This window comes from Crocodylus siamensis, chromosome 1, assembly GCF_052110815.1.
Source record: "Crocodylus siamensis isolate JL-2025a chromosome 1, ASM5211081v1, whole genome shotgun sequence".
In the NCBI taxonomy this organism is placed as follows: Eukaryota; Metazoa; Chordata; order Crocodylia; family Crocodylidae; genus Crocodylus; species Crocodylus siamensis.
In genome coordinates this window covers 71,559,524-71,585,072 of record NC_143395.1, presented here as the reverse complement: position 1 = coordinate 71,585,072, position 25,549 = coordinate 71,559,524, and the positions used below count along the sequence as shown (strand labels likewise).

Genomic DNA, 25,549 nt, shown 5'->3' with positions numbered 1-25,549 from the left:
TTTCCCTCCCTACTAGCATGCTCACCTCGCCCCAAATTTTGGTATCATCAGCAAATTTAAACAGGTTGCATTTCACCCCATTGTCCAAATTGCTGATGAAGAAATTGAACAGCGCAGGCCCAAGGACCGAGCCCTGGGGGACTCCGCTGCCCACTTCCCCCCAGATTCACCACCTCTGAGTACGACCCTTGAGCCAATCTGCAATCCATCTGACTGTGTAGGCATCAATGCCACAGTTGCCTAGTTTTTTAATGAGGATGGGGTGGGAGACGGTGCCAAAGGCCTTGCTGAGTCTAGAAAGGCTATGTCCACAGTGACACCTGCATCCGTTGCTTTTGTGACCTGATCATAAAAGGCAGTCAGGTTGGTCTGCCCCTAATGAAACCGTGCTGGTTGCCCTTGAGCATCATCCCTGAAGCTGGCCCAACACAGATGTGCTCCTTGAGGATCTTCTCAAAGAGTTTCCCTAGGATTGAGGTAAGACTGACGGGCCTGTGGTTGCCCGGGTCCTCTCTCTTCCCTTTTTTGAAGATGGGGACCATGTTGGCTATCTTCCAATCATCTGGCACCTGGCCCGAGCACCACGAGTGCTCATAAAGCCATGCCAAGGGCCCTGCAATAACCCCAGCTAGCTCCCTCAACACCCTGGGGTGGAGAGCATCTGGACCCGCTGACTTGAACATGTCCAGCCCCTCCAGAAGCTCTCTAACCCGGTCCTCCCCAACCTGAGGTCTGGAGGTATTTCCCTCGAGTCCATTTTGCATCACAGTGGGGAAGTCCTGGTCCCTGCACAAGAAAACAGAGGTGAAGAATTGGTTGAAGAGTTCCGCTTTCTCCTCTGGCACAACCACCAGATTGCCCAGCGTATTTTGCAGGGGCCCACATTACCCGGTGCCTTCTTCATCCTCCCTATATATTTGAAAAAGGACTTTTTATTATCCTTGATCTTGGACGCTAGTCCTAGCTCTATGTCTGCCTTAGTTTTCCTGACAGCCCCCCTACAGGCCCGAGCAGAAGAGGTATACTCCTCTTTGGAGATGTAAACCCAGTGGAAGGGAGGTGCTGCCGCCTTTTTGGTAATTGGGTATTCCTGGATGCCCTTAGTGAGCCAGGGGGGCTTTCGGGCACTCTTGCCCCCCTTGCTTCTTATTGGGATGGACACCCCTTGTGCCCTGAGTACCTTCTTCTTAAGGAATGACTGCTCATCTTGGGCACTGAGTTCCCCTGCTCTCAAGAACCCCAGTACCTCTCCCACTAATCTCCTCAACTCATTGAAGTTGGCCCTCTTGAAGTCTAGGGCTACCGTCTTGCTGCAGGCCCTTGACACCCTGCGGTGGATGGTGAATTCCAGCAAGCGATGATTGCTATTGCCCAGGTGGTCAAGAACCTGGAGGCCCCTGACCAGGACCAGATCCAACAGGGCATTTCTTCTGGTGGGGCTGTGCACCTCCTGAATTAAGTGGAGGTCCTGTATCTCAGCCAGGAACCTCCTGGAATGGTCCGACCTGGCTGACTGTTCCTCCTGGCAGATGTCCGGGTAATTAAAATCACCCATGGCAACTACATCCCTTGCCTTAAGTGCCTCTGCAAGCTGGCCCGAAAATTCCTGGTCCAGCTCCTCCCCTTGGTTGGGGGGTCTGTAGTAGACCCCCACCGTCAAATCGCTCTCCCTATGGCCCCTTTGAATCTTGACCCAGAGCACTTCAGTCTGCCCTTCCTCTGACCCCATTCTGCTGACAGAGGATGCGTAGTGCTCCTTGACAGAGCGCCACACCCCCACCTTTCATTCCTTCTCTAGCCCGCCTGTAAAGCCTATAGCCCCTAATGCTAACTGCCCCGTTGTGGGATGAATCCCACCATGTTTCTGTTAGCCCTATGACATCTGGGTTTGAAGTAGCTGTTCTGAGGGCGAGTTCCTCCTGTTTATTCCCCATACTGCGAGCATTGGTATATAGGCATTTAAGGCCTTGCAAGACTGTGTGCCACCCCCCGATTAGGGAGACTGTCTGAGCCCCCATTCCTTATCTTAGCACTCCTTGCCTTTGTCACTTGTCTTGCTCAGATGGCATCTCCTTGTCTTCCTGCGGCCCCCTCCCCTGGCGAGGCTAGTTTAAAGCTCGCTGTATGAGGTCAGCCAACCTGGAAGAGAAGACATGCTTGCCTTCAGGAGAGAGATGAAGCCCATCCCACCCCAGCAAGTCCCCTGCCAAGAGATGCTGTGGTCAGAGAGCCAAGCAACAGATTAATCCCCTATCAAGTTTATTTTTAGTTCCGCAACAATTTTCCTATGACACTTTTGGAAGTCACCTAACACTTGTTTCAGCTTAGAAAAAGGGTTTGCTGAAACTTGCTAGGGAGCATTGTGGTGGGGGAGGGAAGGAGTAATTTATTCTGGTTCTGTGTTTTTCTTTCACTTTTTCAAAATAGCCCCTGGTCAGTTTGGGAATTGAGAAATACTTTTATCCTGCCTAATGGCTTTAATTTCTGCCTGCTTTATTGACAAAGAATTGCATCCCTTTAAAGAAAAAAAAAATCCTGCACCTGAAAATTATCTGTAATTAATGTTAAAGTTAAATGCCTACTCATTATATTTGGTGTCAGATGAGTTTATTGAACAGACTGTGGGGCACTAAAACATCAAATACTGCAAAAAAAAAATGTTTAAAGTGTTTTACATTTTAGGAATGCTGAATCGTCTTTTTAAAAATCAAGTTTTACTGGTTGTCAGAGACATAACTTCACAGATTTGAAAGCTTGAGGTATCTTCAAAGTTGTAAAAAGATCAAATCAAATTGGGACTGTGGTTGTAACCTTAAATGTGGACACATGATCACTTCCACCCAGTAAAACCTTCTTGCTAAGCTAAGAAAGAAACTGGTCCTTCAGTGTCAAAATTAAAGGCCATTATGGCTTCAACTGAAGAAAATTGTTAGCTGTTGCTTATGGAAATAGCCTGATTCTTTTTGAACTACATCTAACCAGTAGAGGGCAATGGGTATGTGTATGCGGATACCCAGTGCTTTGTCCTTTTTTCTGCTGAATTCAGTGGCAAAAAACAAAGCAAAACAAAACACGCACTTTGTTGGCATTAACAAGAGATGGAATCGGGCCAAATCAGTAATAATTTGGTTTCATTGTAACGGTTACAACTGGTTTTCTTCAAATACAGCTGACACCTGAATTCTCAAGGGGCATTAACCACTGGAAAATCTTGAGAGTTACTAGGGCTATTTTTGCGGTATGGTGACCCAAGCAAACATTAGATAACACAACATTTCAAATCAAGGTAACTCTAAATAATAGATAACTCAACAATTGTTTGATACTTTTTTCAGTTTTGGAGAAATATTCTCTGTCACTTAAATTGCATTTTTAACTCTGACAAAAGTAGATCAGCATTGAATCTTGAGATTCAGCCAAATCGAATCAGGGACAGTGATCCAAATCAATGAATCTAATCACTGTCTCTGATTCAGGCCGAATCCGAATCAAATAGGGTCCACTTCACACACCCCTAGTAGCTGTCTTTGGATCTCCAAATTGTTTGACAATAGGCTTTGTTTTTAAATATAGTAGCTTGCTAGTTTTACATGCATTCTTGCATTAAAAAAACCCTAATATTCATCTTTCCACCTCTTTAGTCTGAAAATCAGAACAACTCTGCAACAGCCAATCATGAGCATGCCCAACCTGTATCCAGTAATACCTCCATGAGCCCTCGCCAGCGCCGGGCCCACCAACAGAGTCAAAGAAGGGCACCATCTTCAACTGACTTTAATCGGGTCCAGCAACCAAGAGTTAACACAAGCCACACTGGTTCAACTGTTTTGATCGTTCTTCTGACTTTAGCATTGGCAGCACTTATATTCCGACGGATATATCTGGCCAATGAGCGCATATTTGAGTTATAAGGGGGTTTTTTTTGTCTTAAGAGAAGTGACTTGAATGCTTCATTAAACATTCTGTACTGGGCATGACATGAGAACTGTTTACAAAAGATTACTTTTCGTATTTACTCTTAAATCCTGATGAATGTTAATATGCCTTTTAGGGTACATTACTTTATAAGAAGGGCAAACCTTGACATTTGTATGAATACTAACAACTGTTAATGATCTGTGAACAACCCCTTTACACATGGAGAAAGAATTGGTTGAATATTAAGAGAATATGTAAGGCTAACATTTACTGGCTAAAGGAGACAGTTAAAAATGAGACTTTATATTTTTTCTTTGTGAAAAAGAAGTACAGATAGATAGTCACCCTATCTAAGCTAACATAAACTTACCTTGGAGAAGGGCTTTTAAGATGAAATGTGGTCTGTTTGCTTTGAGTGAACCCTTAATTGAGTAGGGAGAGGTCTTGTAACCACTTTTATTTATCAAAAATCATTTTTTGGGGGGGAGGTGGGATAGGAAAAGTGTAGGAAATTGTACTTTCTGTGGCAAAAAGGGGCCAGAAAAGTGTTTGCTTCATTTTTTGTTTTTAATTTCTTTGAAAGTTAGATTGGATAATCTTATTCAAGATTTGAATGTCGTCTTCTCATACTTTCAACTGTATATCTTACTTTTTTAAATTTGAAGATGTTATATATAACTATTATTATTGCAATAGTTATAAATATGTAATATAATTATTTACCCAGAGCTATTGTCTTTTAATTATTTCATAGCTATACAAATTGCATTGTTTCATATGCAGTTTTATTTACTGAAAAGAATTTAAAATTTTTCATGCTGAAACTTTGCAATACTCGGGCAAGCTTGAGAAGTATTCATGAGTTCCTTGAGTATGTGTTGTTGTAAACCAAACCTCATTGACTGGCACACCATTTAGTTTCTTTTATCTTGGTGCAGAACTGCAAGAGAGAGCTTTAAAAATCAGTAACTCTAAGTATCCTACTAATATAAAGATCAAAGCATTTATGATGCTTCCTTTTCAGTGGGGGGTGTGTTTTTGTTTGTTTGTTTTTTACAAATAGAAGCAATGGGGTGATCACTTTGAGTGTACAGGTGTAATTGATACAGTCTAAAACTTCATTTAAGACACGAGAGAGACTTGCAAATTTGCATATCTGCTAGTGCTCATTAAAGCCTGAATTTTACTCTGTTTCTCAGGAAAAATATATTCTGTGCTGTAATCAACTCTCATTTTACAAAATGTAGTATATGCTGATGTATACAAATAAGTAAAACTTCCATTTTTGAAAATTAACGAACATGTATTTCATTATGTGACGTGATTTTAAAACTTGCAAAATTTGGAAATGGGTCGCTTGATGATTATTGTGACTTATTGCTGTCTTACTGTACATACATCGAAGCATTCTTGTTTTAATTAAACATTTAAAAGTATGTAGAACATCCAGATCACTCAGCACTTGCTTATTTAAATCTTCTACTACAGCCGTTGGTAGGCTGGAGTGATGGAGTTTGGGTCAGAACCAGGAGGGCAGGTGCTAGGGCCTTGTTGCTGCCACTCCTGACACCTACTGCCTTTCCCCATGGTGGCACAGTGAAAGCATGCACTACTACCACTTTTCCCCTGAGGAGCTTGGAGAGGGTATCCACAGCCAGCGCGATTTGCTGTGGCAGTAGGGGAAAATGACTGCTGCCAAATGCCACCAAAACCCATAGGTTGCTGACTCCTATACTACAGTTTTCAAGTCTGGAAGGAGGTCATACTCTGGTCCTCTGTAGCAGGGTGTCCAACTCATCAGGTCAGGTGGGCCAGATGAATGAGCTGTGATTATTGGGACCACAGACTGGCTGAGAGAACACCATGTGTGAAGTGCATCCCAGACTGGGTGGAGCAGGCAGCAGGATTGGCACAGAGCAGGTCCACTCCAAGCCCCATGGGCAGCTGAGGCCCAGATGAAAAAGCTCTGTGGGCCACAGGTTGGATCTTTGATGCCCCTACCCCTTAGTAAAACAAGTAAAAGTATGTTTCTTTTAAAAGTGATATATTTTATTAGCCCGACAAGATTTTTGCAAAAAAAAAAAAAACAAAAAAAAATTCTAAAAAAAAAAAAAAATTAGAATCGCAAACAATTCTTAGCCTGCAAAAACTCCTTACCACCTAAGAACTGCCTGCCCAGGGTTTTCCATCTATTGATCCCTCTGTGAAATCTTATGAAATGTGAACTTTCATTTCTGCCTGGATACCTGATCAGAATGTGCTCGCTTTTTTGTTTGTTTTTTGACATGAGGTCTATAGATTTTAAAGAAAGTGGGTTGTTGTTTTTTTGTCCTGGTTGGTAACATTGTTTGAATGTACCTGCTGCAAACCTGGTCAAAGAGAGGAGGGCTATGAGGAAGAAAGGTTCCTAAGGACGGTTTTGCGGATTGTTCCCTTGGGAGATGTGCACTGTGCATAATAGTCCAGTATGTTGCCAGGGAGACAAAGGGTGCTAACCAAACCTTACTCCAACCCTTGTGTGGCAGAACATCCTTGCTGCTGCTGCTGAACAAACCCTCAGCACAAAGGTAAGGGCAAGATGTTATTTACAGTTAGTAAATAATCAACTTCAAACAGGCATCTGAAACCACCTCATTATTATATTTAAAAAAGCTGTTGTAACTTTTCATATTTATTTCAAAATATTGTAACAGGTGAAAGGTCCAATCCTGCAAATGTTTACTTGCGCAAGTAATGGCTCGTTGTTGTTGTCGTCTAGTTTTATATCTTGCTCTATCCAGAAAAGTTCAGCGGCTTACAATATGTTTATTCTATCCTAATAAATGCACAGTATCCAGACAGCTCCCTGTTTGAAAAAGGCATGCTATAATAAACATCCCTGGGATCCTTAATGAAGAGAAGCAACAAAAACAGCCTGGCAGAAGGGTAGTGCGGCTCTGAGATTAGTGGCTTGAGCAAAAAGCTGGCATGTGGAATTGCAGTCTTTTTATATAATGGATTTTGACAACCATCTCCTTTAGGACCCAGTGGGAATGTCATTTGACAGGGCAGACTTGATGAGTAATGGCCAATCACGAAGCAGCAATGAAGGAAGCGCTTGGAGTAAGAAGCCCTGGAAAGCCTGTCTAAAACATTAGATCAGTAAAGCGGTGTTTCTAACAATGATCACTCTGACAAACACAGGATCCTGGAATTATAGCTGATTCAATGTTGAAACCTAAGTGGACTTGTACTGCAGGAGGTTATTGGAGTGCAGAGTGTCTCATCACACTTTCCCATAAAATGCCTTATTTTGGAAAACTCATTTTATTCATCTTTTGCTTGGTCCTTCTTGTGGAGAGCAGAAAACATCGGAGGCGACGATGGGCAGGTCAGCTGGAGTCTCAAAGAGTAAGGTAAGGAGCCTTAAAAATCTATGAGACACTTCTTTTTTTTTTCCTTACTTCAGATGCTCTAGTGCAGTGGTTTTCAGCCTTTTTTGTATTGGGACCCATTTGTAAATATTGATCCAGTGCCCCTCACTCCCAACCTGCTGCCCCCAGCCCCTGGGTGTGAGAGCCAAGGGGTGGGTGAATGGGGCAGAAGGGGCCCCAAGCAGCCCCTTGCCAGCTGGAACTCAGCCAGCTTGCAAGGGAAAAGCCACGGTTTCCCACATTAATCTCCTTTTTAAAAGAGAATCCATTTTTAAAGTTTGTTGATCCATTTTTAAAGTTTGTTCATGACCCTGTCATATATTCTTGCAACCCACTTTTGAGAAGCGCTGCTTTGGTGAACTAGATACAGAGCAGAGAACATGCTGTGTGTGCGTGTGCGCGCACGTGCGCGTTTAAAATACATCTATTGTAGTTGCATATGGAAAATGCTCTTATGATTTTTCTCAATAACCGTAAGCTATCTCTGCTGCTATTTTCAGCTTTAACTGTAATGAGTCATGTTTCTAGTAGCTGTCATGGGTAACATACCCCATTGGTTGTTCCTTGTTCAATATAGTCTTAGACATGTGCACAAATACTGTAGCTACAGAAAGAACTGAAGGAAGATACTGAACAGGATGAGCAAACTCACATTTCAATATCTTCCCAGCAATAAAACATTCTAGTTCAAATGCTGCTGTTTAAATGTCTCTGCTATGCAAATTCACCTGCGAAATGCATATAATTTTCTGATAATTTATGTTTCTTTCTATTATCATGCATAGGACTTGATTGATGTTGTATAGGTAAATTTTGGAAAATTATTTGGAAACTAAAATAACTGTGTTATATTAATAAAGGCAAATGTGCACCAAGAAGCTAAAGGTCCAAGTCAAGCTTATTGTATTTAATAGTACTGAGATGTGGCGGTATATTAATATTAGAAAAGTTAATTATCCAAACTTGCCAAGTAGCCTGAAGTGCTCTATTCTTTTTTGGACGGAGTTTTATATCATTCAGTAATAATTATATCTCTCGATTGTTTTGTTAGGCTAAAACTGGAAACAAATTTGAGCCTATCCATCTTATTAAATGGAATCACTTTCACTCTAAACTTTCGTAATGTTTTGTTTAATAAAGCACTTAATATGAATCTTATTTTTATTTACAAAAAGTTCTGTGATTCAGTTAACATTTTGCATTTAAAATGTCCTGCAAAAGAACCAACACCAGGTAGGGGCTAGTATGGTCTTTCAATGCAAAATATAAAAAAATATTTTAGCAACAGAAATCTTCTGTAATTTGGAGCCTGATCCTGAAACATTTTATCCAAAAGTAGTTTTGCCCACTGTCTTGTAAAGCAGCAGGATCTGTTCCTTATTGTGAGAAGTATTTATAAATAGGCTTTCTTTTCAAAGTTCTTGTGAAATATAATAATCAGTTTCCAAGCAGTCCTTTCTTTTACATGATTGAATACTCTTACCTTGAACTTGGAGTAGCATAAGTCTCCAGCATACATTCTTTTGTTTGGAAGATTTCTCTTTCCAAGGACACTGCTACTTTAAGGGTTTATAAGTCATGATCATTACATTTCTCTTCAATTATTTTTATATGTATTAGAATAAACATTTTCTATAATCCTTACTGCCTTTTGCAAAGTGGTGATAATGGAGAATTCAAGGCATTGTTAAACATTTTGTTTGATAAATATATAGCTATACTGCATTATAGAAAGCAATTGGTATTTTTCAGTTTATGAATTAGTAATGTATAACAAGGCATCCCACAGTGAAAAGTAATTGTATGGCAGAAGTGTAATGTGCTACTACTTTGTCTATCTCTCCAAATAATAGAGAAGCACCAGTAATTAAATTTGTTAGCATAGACCATTATCTCTGTCATCTTACTTTTTCCACTCCAGCAATATTAATCTATTTATTTTTAAAAAGATAAAAGGCAGGTTTTGTTTTGTTCGTTGTTTTTTTTGTAGAAACCTGACATGGGAATCCATATTTATTTTTATCTCTAAACCTTTCTATATGTATAGTCCCCCATATTGAAACAGTTGTTGAACAATTGTTCAATGCAGAATAAAACAATAACTCTATCTTAAACATTCCTGATTATTTCTTTTTATTTTAAAAACCTTGTTGTCTCCAAACATATGAGAACTGGATAATGCAAGACAATTTTGCTTCAGGCAAAGGGAATGTCAAATGAAACAAAAAGTCAATGAAACTCAGTTTCTATGTCAGATCCACACTCCTATAAGAAGTATCTTTATTTCATATTTTTCTAACCGCATCACAGATTTGGCTTTATATTTTTTCTAACTACATTAGCTAAGAGAAAATATTTTCATCTATTAGAGTCTTTGTTGGAAAAATAAATTTAACTCTTGCTTTCTCTTAAATATTTAAGGTGGTATAAAGGCCCAGATGCAAAGTCCATTTAAATTAATAGTAATCTTTCTATTGACTGCAGTGAGCTATACAAAAAATCTTTTTTGCTCTAATTTTCTGTTTGATTATTTTATATATTTTATTTAAGAATCTTAAATTGTTTTTATTAATTTGAATTGATCTTCAAAAACTGGTGAGGTGAATGAATATTAAAAATGGATAAGCTGAGACCCAGAGATTCTTGGTTCTGTATTTTAGGTGTTAGCTCATGGTTGATTCCATTGTTTTGTAATTAAAAACATTTACAGGTGCACACCTCTCCTGAAACCACATGATTAGCAGGCAAAGAGGAGGATCCAACAGTTAGGAAATGCCAGAATAGTGTAACTGTTCAGCTACACCTTCTCTGTATGCATTACGATACTACATTCTTCAAAGGCCTGATCACATGCTTTTTTCCCCTACAAGGTCTCATTCAGTGCATAGAATGGGGGTTTACTAAGGATACATAGGCAAGAGTTTGTGTTCCCCATTACTGAGCGGCATCTGTCTTATTTACTACATGCTTTGGATCCTGCTCTGAAGACAGAATTATTAATTTCCTCACACTTTTCTATGCTGCCCACCACTGTAGTATCTAAGCATGGGACAAGCATTCATATATTTTTGTGAAGTGAGGGGGTGACGTTATCTTCATGTTATAGACGGGGATTTGAGGGACAGAGAGATTAAGATACAAACATAGAATAAATGTGGGTGCCCAATTTGAAATGACTGGGTCTAACTTTTCATGGCACTTGGAATATAATTTTCTACATTGGGAGTAGCCAACCTTCTCCTGCTGTGGGCTGGAATGACCCACCTTGGGTTGGAGGCAGTGGGATGGATGGGTGCTAAGACCCAGCCACCACTACTGCTTGTCTGCACAGCAGCATGAGACGAGCACCCACTGCTAAAGTCCCACATGGTGGCCTGCATCCAGCCCACTGGCCATAAATTGCTGACTGTCCCTGCTCTATATATTTAAGCACTACCCCTATTAACTTTAATTACTGCTGTGGGTACTCAGCACCTCCACAAATCACACCCCAGGCCCTCATGTTAGGTATCTGGGAACAGCAACTTGGGGACAGAGATTCAGATTGGCTCACTATTCTAAATCAGTGGCTCTCAGACTGAGGTGGACCTTCCTGGGGAGGCATGGCAGTATGTCAAGGGAGGTGTGAGCTGTGAGTCTTTTTTTGTAGAGAGGGCAGTGCCCTGGGCAGCAGATAAGGAAGGGGGAGCGAGTGGGGGAAAAGCTGCAGCTGGCTGGGGTGCAAATTGTGGAGTGTAAGACTGGGGCTGGCGGGAGTGTGGAGCTCAAAGTATGGGGCTTATGCCCAGTGGGGTGGCAAAAGTGCAGAATCCAACCAGGACTCTACTGGAAGTTGCAGGGAGCCCTGCATGATGGAGCCAGACTTGCTTGGCCCTGCACCCTGCTTCCTGATGGGATCCCGACAGCTGCACGTGATGGCAGAGAGTGGGCCAGGTCTCTGGCTCCATTGTGTGGGGCTTCCTCCTGGTGGTGTGGGAGTCCCAAGAGCTGCACGTGAGCCGCTGGGAGCCCTCCGCAATGGAACTGGGCTGGCCTGGCCCCACTCCCTGCCACCATGTGCAGCTTCTGGAGCTGACCAGAGATGTGCCATTGAAGGGCTCTACCTGCATGGGCCATGAGTGCCCCAAGGGCCTGTCCCCTGCTGCTGCTGCCACAGTGGGGACTGTGCCATGGGGGGGGCACATGTACACCCCCCCACACACTCCACAAATCCCACACCCACAATCTCCCCACACAAACTGGGGATCCCCTGGATCCTATGACCCAGCTGACTTCCTGCCCTTTGGGCGGGGGGCTGGACTCGATGATCTTCCGGGTCCCTTCACCTGCCCTTTGGGCAGGGGGCTGGACTCGATGATCTCCCGAGGTCCCTTCCAGCCCTAATGTCTATGAAATCTATGAAACCCTCCCAACCAGGCCTACCTCCCCATACAATATACAAGAGTAAGACTTTATTTTGTTCTATTATGCAATCACCTCTATATATACTATGTAAACACATGTAAATTGAGACGATATTTTTTTTAAATTAAATTACAAATATTCTAAAAACATGCAGTATACTTGGTGAGAAACAGCTTAAATGAGAAATGGATAGTTTTGTGACAAAGGGGAAAAGTGTACAACCCAAACTGAAGAGAGAGCAGCAGCAGAGGTTCTAGCAAAATGCAACAGTCCAAAATACGATGAAGCTATGGGGAGGCACAGACTTTTTTTTTTTTCATAGTTCAGTGAGGCTCACTATGATAAAGCTTGAGAACCCCTGTCCTAAACAGTCCCTGAATGGGCATCTAGCTCTGGAATAGCTCTTCAAAGCACCTGAGAATATGAACAAGTGAACAAATTATAATGTGTTAAAACAGAGCTTTCTGCATGCCATCTGCTCTGTGTAGCCATTTCATCTGTCCATCCAGTAAGTGAAAGCTAAGCTGGGCCAGTTTACTCCTGAATTAAACAAGGCTAAATAACTACAATTAGCTTCCACTTATCTGGGATAAGAGCAGAAACATTTATCACAGAGCACTTAACTTATCCATGATGTCAGATGCTCTCCACCGCTTATAACTTGGTATAATTTATCAATCTCATACTCTAAATTGTCCTCATTGACTGTATGGGGATCCTATGCACCTAAGCCCTTGGATTGCTCTTTTCATAAATCATAGAAAAGGAGGACTGGCAGGGATCTGAGGAAGACATCTGTTTGAACCCCCTGGTCAAGGCAGGATCATTCCTGGCTAAACCATCTTAGTCAAGTATTTGTCTAACCTGCTCTTAAAAGACTATCCAAGGAGGGTCTGGGTAGCTCATTCTAATACTTGACTACCCCCATAGTAAGATGATTCCTTGTAATATCCAACCTAGATTTCCCTTGTTGAAATTGAAGATTGTTGTTCCCAATCCTGCCCCTGCAGCCAGAGAGTATAGTCCATCTCCATCCTCTTCATAACTACTCCTTGGGTATCTGAAGACTTATCAAATCCCTGTTCAATCTTCACTTCTCCAGAATAATCCCAGTTCTTTAAGTCTTTTCTCATAAGTCATGTTTCCCTGGCTTCTAATTAATTTTGTTCCTTCGCTCTGGACTCTAATTTGTCTATGCCTTTCTTGATGTGAAGGGCCTAAAATTGGGCACAGTGTGCCAGGTGAGACCTCATCAGTACCGAACAGAGTGAAAGAATCAGTTCTCTTGGCTTACAAGTGACACTCAGGTAAATATAGCCCAGTGTGGTGTTGGTCTTTGTTGCAGAGGAGCACACACTATTAACTTATATTCAGTTTATGGTAAACAGTAACCCCCAGATCCTTTTCTGCAGTACTTTAGTTTAGCCAATCATTCCCCATCTGTATTTGTGCATGTGGTTGTTCTGTTGTTCTGTCTTAAGTGGAAGTCTTCTCATTAGTTCTTCCCAAATTTCATTTGATTGCTTTCAGACCAGTTCTGTAGTTTATCAAGGTCATTTTGAGTCCTAATCCTACCTTCCATAGTGTCTGCAACCCCACCCTCCCAGTGTCACTTGCAGATTTGCTATGTGCGCAACCCAATTCCATCTTTTTTGCAGGGCCAGGCACCTAATTGTTGGGTGTTGCAGCCTCTAAGTGCATATCCTGAGCTGACCAGTCTGGGTCTGGCCCTTTGACTACCTGTGTACAGTTTAGTTCAACGTGACCTCATCTACCCAAGGTGCTGACTGTGCAGCAGCTCATAGTATTGCATAGCAGGAAACATGATGCAATGCTACTGCGCAGTCAGCATCATGTAAAAGCTGTTTGGCAATGCTACTGCACAGTAACTCTGGCTACTGCGCAGTCATTTAGTACTTGTATAAACAAATACTAAGTCCGTGTCTTGTGTAGATAAAAAGCTGTATTGCTTTGTGTCCCATAAACTCTCTGGCAGTTTAGAAGGAATCAGGTAGATAATAATGAACCAAAAAATTATTTGACTTCCTTAGTGGTGCCTGAGCAGAAATGCTGCTGCTACTGTCAGGAAGCTGGTTTTAAATTTTGGGTGGACCAGAAATCAAAGGGAGGTGCGACTGCACCCCCTTGGAGCCACCCCTGCTAGGACTCAGAACATTGTTCCTTTAAAGATATTTTGCATAAGCAGCCACTGGTTATGTGACAATTCTTCCATTAATTGACTTAAAATTCAAACTCCATTTCAAAAATACTTTAAGTACCAGCCAGAATTTTCAGAAGTGACATGATTTTTTGGCTATTCCTCTTAAATACTTTATAAAGCTTAATTTTCAGAAAGTGCTTAGTACAAGTGCTCTGGTGGGCAATTTCATATTGAGGCACCCAAATCACCAGTTACCTTAAAAAAAAAAAATTCTTTGTGCATTTATATACATTACTATGAGGCCTTTCTAAATTGAGGTACTCAGCTTGAAGAGTAAAGATAGAAACAAATTAAAAGATCAGGGCGTTTGAGATGTAACATTTTTTCTGCTGTAGCTTACATTTTGGATTCTCATTTAAAGTGAATTGTACTTAAGATTTATAAAGTTCAGCTGTGTGGAGAGGAGACTATGTAATTGAGGAAATGATTAATTAAAAAAGTTAAAGCACTTAAAGTATTTAAAAGTTAAAGTGCTGTATACTTTACTTACATTTTCACTTTATTTTTGTAATATCCATGTAAAATTACTGTCTCGGGATATAATGTTAGGAAAGGATTGAGTCTTGCAGAATGGTAATGTGTATTAGGTAGAGAACTAAGTACTGTGCAGTAAGCACTGTTGAAAATAGGAGTGCTCCAGGCTGCAGGTTGGCAGCCTACAACCTACAGGCTGGATCTGGCCTTCCAAGTGAATTCATCTGGTCCATGAAGTCTGGATATTGGTGACATTTCAGTGGCAGGGGCATTCTGCAATGTTTGGTGGTGGCTGGGTCATATGCCTGTCAGCAGCAATTTAAAGCCAGGGAAAAGTGGCGGCTACAGGGGGGATGCAGCAGTGGCCTGATCACATATAGTGGAGGCTGGAACCAGGTTGAAAGTGCTGGCCCACCTTGGACTGAGCTGTGTTGTTTCATCCCACTTCTCTGAGAAGGTTGCTGACTCTTGCAGTGGATCACAGACAAGAAGCATACTGCTAGTTTTACTAACACGGTAATGATTTGGGTGAAGATGGCAGTGGTTGTTGAGAATGCAACAATAGAATTTAACATTTCCAAATGGCTTTTCATCCATGTAGCGCTGAGCACTTTTCTGAATACAAATAAGTGTAAATATATAGATTAGTATATTGAGTGGCGGTGGCATTAAAAGAAATTAGTTTTTTAATTATAGCTATTATGTTTTCTCCATTTGGGTCCCAACTGAGAGGTGGAATGACTTGTGGCCGCATCAGTTACAAAATTCAGGTTTATGGCCTATCCTTTCCTACCTTCTTTTGTCTGAATAATTGCCTGTTGAGAAGGTGAGCTCTTTAGGGGCAGGGATTTTTTTGTCCATGTGAGCCTGCGAGCCTCTTGGGGCACATCAGTTCTGTACAAAAAATGGTGCTGCCTGGTTTCCAGTCCCTTACTAAACACTTTGTCATCATGGACCAGTGCTAAAAGGTCTTTCTTACTGTGACAGTGCTGTCACTGTGATCTCTCCTTACACTTGAATATCCTGGCTCAGTTGTGCCCTTTCCTTTCTGGATATAGCTCCCTTTTGATATTGCCATCATGATAAAGCACTTGTAATATTCACAAGCCATAATATGTGGTAGAGTGAAGAGAAGGAAAGTTATTTCCTAATCATGAGCTTTGTTGCTTGCACTTTGCATTATACCCACAGAGCCCTTATGAATTTTATTGACTCCTCTAATGTTCATTGTTTTTGCGGGGAGGTTAGACTCCAATGAGAGCATAAGGAGTTAAGTAGTAGGAGGAAAGTTGTGAGAAAAGATATGAGAAAAATTCAGATAGGTTAATTACCCTCATGTAAAATTCCCTTGGAACAAGTCCATCAGGAATATGGTGGATTCTATCACTTCAGCAAACACTAGATGTATTTCTAGTCCACCATTGACGTAGCTCAACCAGGAGTGAGGGGCTTGATGCACGAACTGTTTGGTGAAATCCTATAGTCTGCATTATGACTTAACCCTTTCAACAAGTGCTCAGATGCTGTCCTGAAGCATGAGGATTACATCCATTTTTAAACATCTGTGTCAGTGTCTGAATATTCTTGTTATTCATATAAAGGTCTAATCCATTTTGAATCTTGCCTAGCACTTGGCCTCAATGATAGCATGTCCTCACATGAAGGAGATGGGATGTTCCCAACCCATCTTCTCTTAGGTCAATTAATTTTTTGTGTGTTTTTTTCTCAAGTTTCTTTTGTTAACCTTAGAAAGGAGGCAACTAATTCTAGTCTTTCCAGTCTCTCTCAGTTTAAGAGTTTTGCATGTCCTTTAGTTTTCTTGTTGCTTTCCTGAACTGGAGCTTTTAGTAGGAAATATTTTCTGTTAGTTTACATTTCTTTTGCTCAAACATTTCCTTCCTAAAAATCCAAGTGAAAACAACTATAACTGAGCTCAGCCAGGTGCTGACTGCCAGCTTCAGAGTGGGGCAGGTACTTGTTGTCAGGGGAGTAAAGCTGTTACTTCCCAGCCTGGCCATGGGCAGAACTGTTCCCTGCACCACAACACGAGTCACTCCATGAACAGCATGTGCCCCTGGCGGCTGTGGGGGCATGGCTGTGCCGGTGGTGGTGGGAGCATGGCGGTGGCGGCTGGAGCTCGGCGATGGTGAGTAGGGAACTCCCACAGGAGCTGTTGACACTGTTGGCAGCACCTTTTTGCAGGGGATGCGCTGCCACATACACGCCCTAGGCATCGACCCTGCGTCACTCAAACTCCACCACAGTCCCAAAGTGCTCCTCACTGCCCTTTATGCATTGCCTCTGCCACCTGAAATATCCCCTGGGCTCCATACTGTTCCCCGTTATCCCACAGGTCCCAAGCACCCTCAGACCCTACCATACCCCACATGCCCATTGAGTCCTACCCTGGCCCCACAAACACCCTGCACTGACTTATCTCTACCATACCACAACCCCCCACCCCCCGAACCTCACCATCCTCTTCACATCTGACTCGGCCTTACCCTACCCCTCTGGGCACCCAAATTCATTGCAGTCCCTTATGCTCCCTGGTCCTCCCTTACCCATAAAACTCCTCTTACCCTTCACTTCATCCCTGTGGCTCCACCATACCCTTCAAACCCCTCTGCCCTTCACACTCCCAAAATGTCCCGGCCCCTCCTCACCCTAAACCCTTCCACCCTACAGCCCCCCACAAAGCCCATTGTTGTCTATGACCCCCCCGCGCCATTCAACTCTTCATGGTCCCCAGGAGCCACTTAGACTCAGAAATCCTCCAAGACAGTTCCCTCTGCCCCTCCCAGCCCCCTGACCATGGAGTGGGTTGAGGCATAGCTGTAACTGCCCTGCCTTCTCACAGCATACCCATAGCTGGCCTCTGCTGCCCTCCACATAAAGAAACAAGCAGTTATGCTGAGGGAAGGACTTGTTTCAGCTGCTGGATGTGCCCCTACCCATGGAGGCCAACCCTTCTGGACCTGCCCATGCTCAGCTTTATGCCACCCTGGTTTGCATAGCTGGTTTATCTCCATTATTTGTTGCAATGAATAACCTAGGAAGAGGTCACTGCAGTACCTTACCTCTTTGCCTTGTTTTTGCAACTCCCTCCTGCCTCTGATGATTGTGTGACTCAGCCTACTTTTAGCCCTGCCCTTCCCCTCCCTACCTCTGATTTGTTGTGGGTCAGAATCCCCTAGGAATAAACGTATCCAGTACAGGTTCCTAGGTAACAGCATACCTGTATAGGATGTGCAGGGAGGTATGCAGAGAAACATTACTAGGGGTAGATAAAACAGGATAATTGTAGAGGAAAGGCTAGTTTGATTACAGGAAGATCAAGGTTTGTTAACACTGACGGAGTGAACAGATTAGAAGAAATCAAGTAGATAATAATAAGTCCTGGCATTATTGACACTCTCAGCTCCACCTAAATAGAAATGCAGCTGTCCTTGTCCAGTAGTTTGTTTTAAACTTTGAATGAAGCAGGGACACAAGGGGTGGTGCAACTGTACCTCCAAAAACCCTACCTGGATCTGCCCCTCATTTTGTATACTACTGACTACCCTAAATACTCTGCATTTCCTATTTTTTGCAACTTATTATTATTTATTTCCTTATTAGATTTATATCTGCTGTAGTTTTGAGATTGAGTTTCTTTATAATAGTGGGGGAGCTAGCAAAACCCACGTGCATTATCCTGCTGTGTTCCTGGAGGACTTTTGGATAGTGAAAGAATTATGCTAGGTCCCACTTGAGAGGGGTCCCTACGGGTCAAGAAGGAGCTTCAGTGGCCCTCATAATGACAAAAGTGATTGAGCGATTTGATCAAAAGAGGAGGCCTCTAGCAGTGGTAGCTGAATTCCAGCCAAGTTTTCATGCAGTCAATTTGGTTATGTAACTGGAGGCCCAATATCCATTCCAACTGAATCAATCATGCTATTTTTGGATTTGCTCCCTGTACTATAGGTTCTCTTACCCACGTTGACATACTGTTGCACTGTGCTTCCTACTTATGCCTGAAGTTAACAAGGACACAAGGCTGGCCAGCTGGAAATATTCTTTTCTCAGGAAATGTCTTCCCTCAGTGAAACACACAACTTCAACCAACCTCCATGGAGCTGTGTAAAAGAGTAGAGAAAGTTGCTCAGTGTTTTCCAGATGTCCAGTGTCATGCCCTAATTAACTGTACATGCAAATAGACAACACCAATATTTAATGCTGTTGATGCTATGCTGAGAAACACTTGTGCCCACAGGCCTGATTTATTGATTTCAATGAGACTACTCATGTAAGAGCTACAGGGTCAGACTGTAAATAAGTTTTCAGTTATCACCATTCAAGAGCATGGGTGCATTTGATTCAGCCCAGAAAAACAATTTAATAGCTTGGTGGTTATGCTAGCGCTCAGTTTTTGATGGAGATATTTCAGCAACGTTTAGTGTTGTTCTGTTCTTACTTTCACTATTGCAGGACAATTCATCTACTAAAGTTCTGCCTCTACCAGCCAGCAACCTCTCCCCAAACAATGGCTTGAAGAGTATCACTTTTTCTGTGTCACTTGGCTGTCAGTAACTCTCTGTCTGTCAGACCATTTGTTGCATCAGTATTTAAGACTCGACAAATGTCACTTTCAGGACAAAAGTTCAGTAATCTTACTGATTGTAATCCCCCTCCTAAATGGATCCGATTGCAAAACTAGATTTGGTTAAATAGGTGCCCAGGGCAAGTTAGCCATTGGGGTTGTAATTTAATTCCCTATTTATGCTAGTCATAGCACTTTATTCAGGACATTGCATCCATCCCCTGACTGCAGTTGTAGTTTATGATATCTTCCATAATATCTGAATAAAAAGTTAATTTATTGTATTGCTTGCTATTCAGGTCATTGGAGGATTAAGGATAAATGTAGACTTTAGGTAGAGAGAACTATGGTATACTAATAGCATGAAGGGAATGGGGTGAATTTATTGCTACTTAGAGTCTTAAATTAAAGAGCAACATATTGCTCTCAATAAACAGTTCTCTTAGTATCAATGGGAATGACATGTGCACTTAAAGCAGCATATGACATCGAATGATTATGGTCAGAAAGGTGCGTAAAGTGCATATCTATAATAATATCACCTTAGTATTAGGCATCTCTATTTAGATTCAAATTGCACTGGTTTAGCTTACATACAAAAACCTGCTCACCTAGAAGAGACAGAAAAGAAGTGTGCATCGTTTTACTTTTGAGTGTCCTCAGTACACTTGCTGCTACTACACTCCTAGAATGCCACTGATGTCTGAACCAGAAAAAGCATAATCTGATCTTCGGAGACTGTGCTGAGCTAGCAGGGCTGGCAGTGGGAAAGACCTTGTCAGATGTGGAGAAGTATGTGCTAATAGCTCTGATCATGAGAACACCTGAGGTGCCTTGAATTCCCCATGATACTTCTCTCTTCCAGGACAGGACCCCAGCTGTTTTCATGATAATTCATACTGCTTACAGGAAACTACCATTGTATTGGCAATCCTTAAAGCAGTATTGGAGGCACTGACAAGCTAGCTCTTTCCCACCAAGATGCCACTTTTTGAATCTCATTTTGGTATGGTGATACAGATCAGCCATGTGGTTCATCTTTTGCAGTCACATCTACAAGAAGAACCATGATGTAACCAAAACGTGGAAAGGAAAGCCTGAGCAGCTTCTCAGAGTAGATGATCATGACTTCACCATGAGGCCAGCCTTTGGAGGTAAGTCTGTTGTTCTGAGTCAGCCTGTGCTCTCCCACACCCATGCAGACTGGAAAGACTCCAGTGCAGACTCTCCAAGGTGACTGACACCAGACCTGGCCTCACTGTGGGAATCTCTACCATCCGTTGTGAACAATTCCTTGCTATAGCTAAGTTCATCTTCAGTTTGCTAGTGCTTTCAGTCACTTGGAATCAAGTCGTTTGTTAAATATTTCACCCTGCCTGAAAATTGTAATGGTGAAGGGCAAAACAGCTGCGACTATTAATGATTATTTGCAGTTGTGAAGAAGGCTCATGATATGCTTCCTAGCTGACTTGATTAAATAATCTACTTCACAAATAACATCAGCCACATAACTTTGCTGGAATCAAAATGCATCCAGTTGCAAACCTGATTCCTTATATTTTTAAACAATAACGGAGGAAGAGGAGAAGGAGAAACAGGAGCATAAACTTATTTCCATCCTTTTTTTTTATTTGATCAATCGCAATAATAATAAGTGTGTCCTGCTCTGCTGTTTAGTTCAGACCCACTCTGCCATCCTTATAAAACTGTCGCTGAAACCCCATCTTTTTCTTCCTTATGCTGGGCACGTACAGGACAGATGATAAGAAGTAAAGGTCTCCTAGTTATAGGAATGCTCCTGTGACTGCTTCTCAAATAATAACTTCCTACTTACCTACTCTGCACCTGACTTCAAAGAGGAGTGCTAACATCATATGCTGGCTTAGTGCATGTCATGATGTATCTACTGCCAGTGCCCAATATCAGAGATTACAAAAGCTTAGTATTTCTATATAGTTCTCCCTTAGCTCAGATTGTAGGAGACTGAGAATGTGGTTGTGATGTTGGAAGTCGTGGAGGACCCCATTGACTAAAGGTCCTGTGTGTTGGTTCAGTAGGCACATCTGGAAAGCAAAAGTGGAGAAGTAAAATTAATTTGGAAAATATGTATAGCTTTGTTCTAGCAAAATCCTTCCCAAATTTGAAAAAACCACTCTATCACCTAAAGAGGCAGGTTCAGACACTTCAGGCTGAGGACAGTTACCTTTAAAATACAGACAGCAGCCAGGCTATTGATCATTTGAGAAGAAGGGACCAAGCATTCCTCACTGAATACAGCACAGCATTATGAGAGGAAGGAAGAGTAAAGAACACCAATACTGTGGTGAATTTGCCAAACAGTGTCATTAAACCAAATAATCTGATAGGGATATAGATCACAGACAGCACCAGGCTGTCCCATTATGACTGAAAATGTTAGCAATCTTGAACATATTGTTTCATATCATGGCAGATAATTAATTAAAATTCAGAAACAAAGTAGATAAAAACACCTAAGGTCTGGTTCTACTCGGAAAAGGAAATGAAGAATGGCATTATGGGACCCATGTGACATCAGATCCATTATACTCTTTTTACAATTAGTTGTTCTTAACATTTAACCCTGCAAGCCCCATGTCTGATCTAGCTACCACTCAAGTCAGACAATTCCACTGTTTCCAAATTGGAGCAGGATTCCCTCATACTGAGACCTGACATACAAACAGGTTCTGTTCAGCTCATCCAGACGCTCATTGTCTACTGCTGGAAGTTAGCTAATAGTTCTGTTAACAATATAGCAACTATTGGGTTTCTGTTGGGTCTATGGTGCCAACAGGAATAAAAAGCAGTGACAAATTATTTTTGTCCATAAAGCAGAATATACTCAAGAAGCAGATCTAGTTACATCCTAACTTTTTAAAAGTGGAAGTGAGTACAGAATGCAGCAGTATGCCTGATAAGTGCAGTGTTTCACTGAGAGCATGTGACAGTTTCTTCACGATCTGCACTGGCTGCCTGTGGGTTTCCCTTGGGCAATGTTTTCCAATCTGTGGTCTGTGGACTCCTGGGGCTCTGCAGACAATGTCTAAGGGGTCTGCAAAAGATGACTATAATCAATCAAAAGTATGTGAATGCCCATACTTACAATTCAAAGGGGGCTGCATCTCTGTTCAAAGTTGTTTTTTTTTTGTTTTTGTTTTTTTTTTAGAAGTCCACAAATAAAAAAAAAGGTTGAGAACCACTGCCCTAGGGAATTCAACCCCTTGATTTTGATCAGCTAAGGCTTAATTATTCAGCCCTACACATGCCAACACCTGCCAATCTGATGGATTGTAGGATTGCCAATTCTTGTAATTTTATCTTAAATGTAATGATTCTTGCTTTTTTTCATAAAGTCACATTTTTGAGATGTGTTCCTTTTCATTTAAAAAAGTAGAAGAAAAAGAAAATGCAGTAAGTTTGCAAACAAAAGCCTGACAGCTTAATTCAAGGACTTTCCAAGAGGCTTTTAAACTAGAAGAGCTAAGTATTTATTATTTAAACAACTTTATGAATTTGAAGCTGACTCATGACTCTTGTTAGTTAAGATTATTTTTAACACTTGGGATTTTCTCCCTGGCTTGGTTTTCATGTGACAGTCTCAACTGTGATCATCAGAAGTGCTTGATATGGATCCCTCCAGGTCAATAAAGAGCCTCAACTTACGAATTCATTGGTCTGAAAAGGGAGGTGATAGCGGGGACTGGGTGGTTGTGGTGTTTTGCTATAGAATTAGAAGCATGAGTTGTAAGTTTACTATGGACTTGTGCTTGGGTGCTGCTAGTTATAAAAAGTAACTAGCAGCATGGACCACTTTGGCTAGGGATGAGCTTTGACCTTCTTTTTATACCTAGCCTAAAATAGCCTAAATCAATTGATATCTATGAAATATTACACAATTCTTTTTTCTGGGTGTATATATTGTAGGGCTGAGGTGCGTGGAGTAGATAAGGTTTTACTGCAAGCTGAAGGACTGGGATCTTTTTTTGTTCTGTGCTGAAGGTTTAGGTTTTATAGTAGCTGCTGCTTTCTATTGTACTTTTTTCTGTTAGATATAATATTTCCTCAGGGTGACCAAAGCCTGGAATGGTGTCTTTGTGTGCAGTTCATACACAAATCAACAAATATGTTTGTTTGCTCTATCGCTCCTCATACTCTAATGAAACTAGATTGTTTTTTCATTTTAATAGCAAAAAACCTCACATGATCTTAAAAATGTCAAATAGCTTTTACAAAATCAGCTGCTTTAACCCAAAGTTCATTATGAGTAGAATATTTGAAGCTGCAATTTGAAACTTCAGACAATTACACTTTCAGCTTTGGAGATTTTGGTGAATACTATTTTCTGAACGTGTGTTGCACGTAGGGAATATTATGTGCGGATTTGGCCAGGCTATGAGGAAAATACCTGTTCCTGCAATTTAATGGAAAATACCCACACCTCACAAAGAACTAACAGATTTATGCCTAGCTGATGAGCAGTATCAGAACTGGGTGCAGCTGAACTGGTGCTGATCATGGTTTAACTGTGTTCTGTCAGGAATAAACCCTAGAGGCAACTTAATTCAATTGGATTGCAGCCTGTGAAAGGACAACTCGGATGAAAGCAATTGGTGACAGCAGCTGAATATTATTATAGGTTCTTGTGAAACCAAACAAATCTTGTAGTGCTATTGTAGTAACTGAAGATGACCATGGAAAAGCAAAAGGGAAAAAATTCAGCGTGAATATTTTTATTTTATAATATTGTTTATGGATACAATCATGGGGCCTGATTCATTGTTCTTTTTACTTTAATTTTACACTGGTAACTTAAAGACAGCATAACCGTGGGCAGTTCTTCATGGGCAGATCTAGGATTTTGAAAAGAGAGGTGCAGGTGTGGTGCATAACCACAGATTCTTCTCTAGTTAAAGAGAAACTAGAAACTTTATTAATATGCTAGGGGCCTAGCGATATAGTATTCTGTTTAAGATCAAAGCAAAAACCAGTATAACTGTTAGAATGTGCACTAATTTGCTAGATTATATTTAGTTTAAAAAAACCCAACAAACTAGGCAAAAATACTTAAATGGGCAAAGTATCTTATGCCATTAGTCCTGTAATAAAAAATCTAATCTTTCTGAGTATATTGATAGTGCCTCCAATACTTCACTGTCAGTCATTTTTATACCTGAGCTACCACATTTGCTCAATGGGAGGAAAAAAGGGCACAGCTCAGCTGTAGAAGTGAAGAGGAGTTGTAATTGTATTCAATATAGTGGCTTACCATGACTTGAAAAACAGTTGGCGGTGAGGGGAACTGTGTACAAAGGGCATTACCATATATGTTATTCAGATGGGATGCACTAACCTATTCTTGGGCCATGTGTTTTGTAGTCACGCTCAGTGTTGGCTGTATTTAATCAACTTCATAATCGGTTTCCTTCCTTGAGCACACGATGCTTTTGGCAGCAGTTGAATGATAGACGATGTATTTAATGAGGTTTTCTTTTATGCAAATATATGAGGAGAAATATACTGATTAGAGAAAAAACTTTGTCTTGTACTTCAGTATTTTAAAGTTTTGGTGGAGCAGGAATCAAAGAGGGTGCACTATTCTCCCCTCCCCCTGCCCCAGTCTGCCTCCGTGTATTTTTTACCTACTGTAAGGCCCTTTCTCCTGCTCAAGTATGCTAAAGGGGTCTCAGTATAAACAAGAATCTGACCCTACAAGTCACATCTTCACATAACTGGAGTAAAGCATGCCTTTGAATCAAGCCTATAACACTATGGCCCAAGTAAAAGCGTCTGCCTTTTCTCAGGAGAAATCCAAATTTAAATATTTCACAAGAAATCTGTGAATAGTATTAATGTAGTAGTGAAATCAAGCTTTGTATAGCAAGAATAGGAAAGGGTTATATGAAGAGAAATTGGGGGCAATCATTACAGGAAGGAAGAGCATCCAAGGAAAAGATCTGTATAAAGAGCTAGGGAAAAGGTTATGTAAGCTGTGTTATTAACAGCCCACTAGATCTTGCCTGATGTCAACCCATTATAGGCAGGCCATTAGATAAAGTGATAACAACAAAGATATTTTGTGTTTCCTGAAGTTCTATGCAGCTTATTCCTGCCCTAAAATAGCCTGCATTTGTTTTGACCCCTTGGAGCTTTCTCCATGTTAGTGACCTTGCTCAAGCCAGCAGATGTTCAGGTATTATTTACAAATATTAATATTTGAAGATTATGTAAATGTTTCAGTTGTGTTCTCTTCCTTAAACACCCACGCTAGGCATTTCATCAATGGCATTTCATTTTTTATAGGGAGACTGTGAATAAGCAGCTTTAGTCTATCCTTAAAATAGCTGTATCTTTTTTTGCTGAGGAACAGCCTAATGATATACTTTTATTATACTTCTTCATATGTAAATGTCAACTAGATGTTGCTGCACTCGTCAGATAGTATTTTTACCAGCACGTATAGACAGCTGGTAAGTGAAGGTATGAATGACTCACTTAAGGTTAGGGGCAAAGGTTAGA

General features: G+C 41.3%; 2 protein-coding genes across 3 annotated transcripts in view; both read left to right on the top strand.

The window, feature by feature from the left end:
• Positions 1-5,214, top strand: part of UBE2J1 (ubiquitin conjugating enzyme E2 J1) — a 39,801-nt gene extending 34,587 nt beyond the window's left edge. For both annotated transcript variants that reach the window (XM_090036584.1, XM_090036575.1), the window contains exon 8: positions 3,642-5,214. In XM_090036584.1, the coding sequence (XP_089892710.1) occupies positions 3,642-3,911 (270 nt within the window). In that variant the 3' untranslated portion in view covers positions 3,912-5,214. The remainder of the gene's footprint in view (positions 1-3,641) is intronic.
• A 255-nt stretch (positions 5,215-5,469) lies between these two features.
• LOC149872918 (gamma-aminobutyric acid receptor subunit rho-2) overlaps positions 5,470-25,549 on the top strand; it is an 82,914-nt gene continuing 62,834 nt past the window's right edge. Inside the window, exons 1-2 of the mRNA XM_090036562.1 lie at positions 5,470-7,313; positions 20,060-20,166. Coding sequence (XP_089892688.1) covers positions 7,126-7,313; positions 20,060-20,166 — 295 coding nt within the window. The 5' untranslated portion in view covers positions 5,470-7,125. The remainder of the gene's footprint in view (positions 7,314-20,059; positions 20,167-25,549) is intronic.